This window comes from Poecilia reticulata, linkage group LG21 (genome assembly GCF_000633615.1).
Source record: "Poecilia reticulata strain Guanapo linkage group LG21, Guppy_female_1.0+MT, whole genome shotgun sequence".
NCBI lineage: Eukaryota > Metazoa > Chordata > Actinopteri > Cyprinodontiformes > Poeciliidae > Poecilia > Poecilia reticulata.
In genome coordinates, this window is record NC_024351.1 from 23364292 (window position 1) to 23365220 (window position 929).

The 929-nt window shown below is 39.4% G+C and overlaps 1 protein-coding gene across 1 annotated transcript in view; it reads left to right on the forward strand.

Moving 5' to 3' along the window:
• Nucleotides 1-195: 195 nt before the first annotated feature.
• Nucleotides 196-929, forward strand: part of cep85l (centrosomal protein 85L) — a 9183-nt gene continuing 8449 nt past the window's right edge. The window contains exons 1-2 of the mRNA XM_017302135.1: nucleotides 196-210; nucleotides 623-781. Coding sequence (XP_017157624.1) covers nucleotides 196-210; nucleotides 623-781 — 174 coding nt within the window. The remainder of the gene's footprint in view (nucleotides 211-622; nucleotides 782-929) is intronic.

Below are 929 nucleotides of genomic sequence, written 5' to 3' on the forward strand. Positions count from 1 at the left end.
AACTTCTGGGACAATTTATCATCCAGCAAAATTTGTTATGTCAGGTCTACTACCAGCATGTTTGGTGTCCTTGTTTTCTGCAGCAGTGCAGTCAGAGGTAGTACCACACAGTACAACAGTAAGAAAGCTTTCAGTACTGCACCAGTAGAAACTATTCAGTAGCTTCCTGAGGATCTTGTAGTGTTTAAGGGTCTAATGTGTTACTTCAAGGTCAGGTATTCAGTGATCTGTACTTCCAGGAACTTGAAACTTTGGTCTCTTTCCACTAATGCACAGTGACCAGTTAGCTTTTAATGTTGTTTCTGAATGAAGCTGGAGAACCCAGGGAAAACCTCTGTATTCACCAGAAGAACTCAACATTCCACCATGCAACTCTACAGAAAATCTTCTTATTTAACGAAATAACAATAATTGCTTATAATGCTTATTCAACCCATTCTTATGGGTTGAATAAGCATGTCAACCCATGGCAGAGACATATTTTTATGACAGCATAAATGCAAGTTGTATTTAACAAACTAYTATTTGTACAGTCTGGACATCACATAATGTATAGCCCATTKTAAGTTAGCCCACCATTATATGTGTGTGAATCTCTGACCTTTTTGGTTTGAATTTTCAGGGCCTAGTTGTGGCTCTGGATGGTTTCCAGGACATGAATCAAACTGGCACAGCAATCTGCCTTACTCTGGAGGCAGGATCTGTGATGGACGACGACAAAGCTCTGTGTCTGACAGCRGTGACACAGGAATCGGTACCTACTGCTCTGACAGTTTGGAAGGTAGGATTTTCACAGATGTAAAAGCAGTAAGAGACTTTAAGCTAATACCTTAGGGTTTGAACATAGGAGTATAACTTTTTTCATGCAAATTCTTCTTCATGTTTGTAACAGCAGGATCACAAATGCAGTTTTAAAAACCTAATCTGTC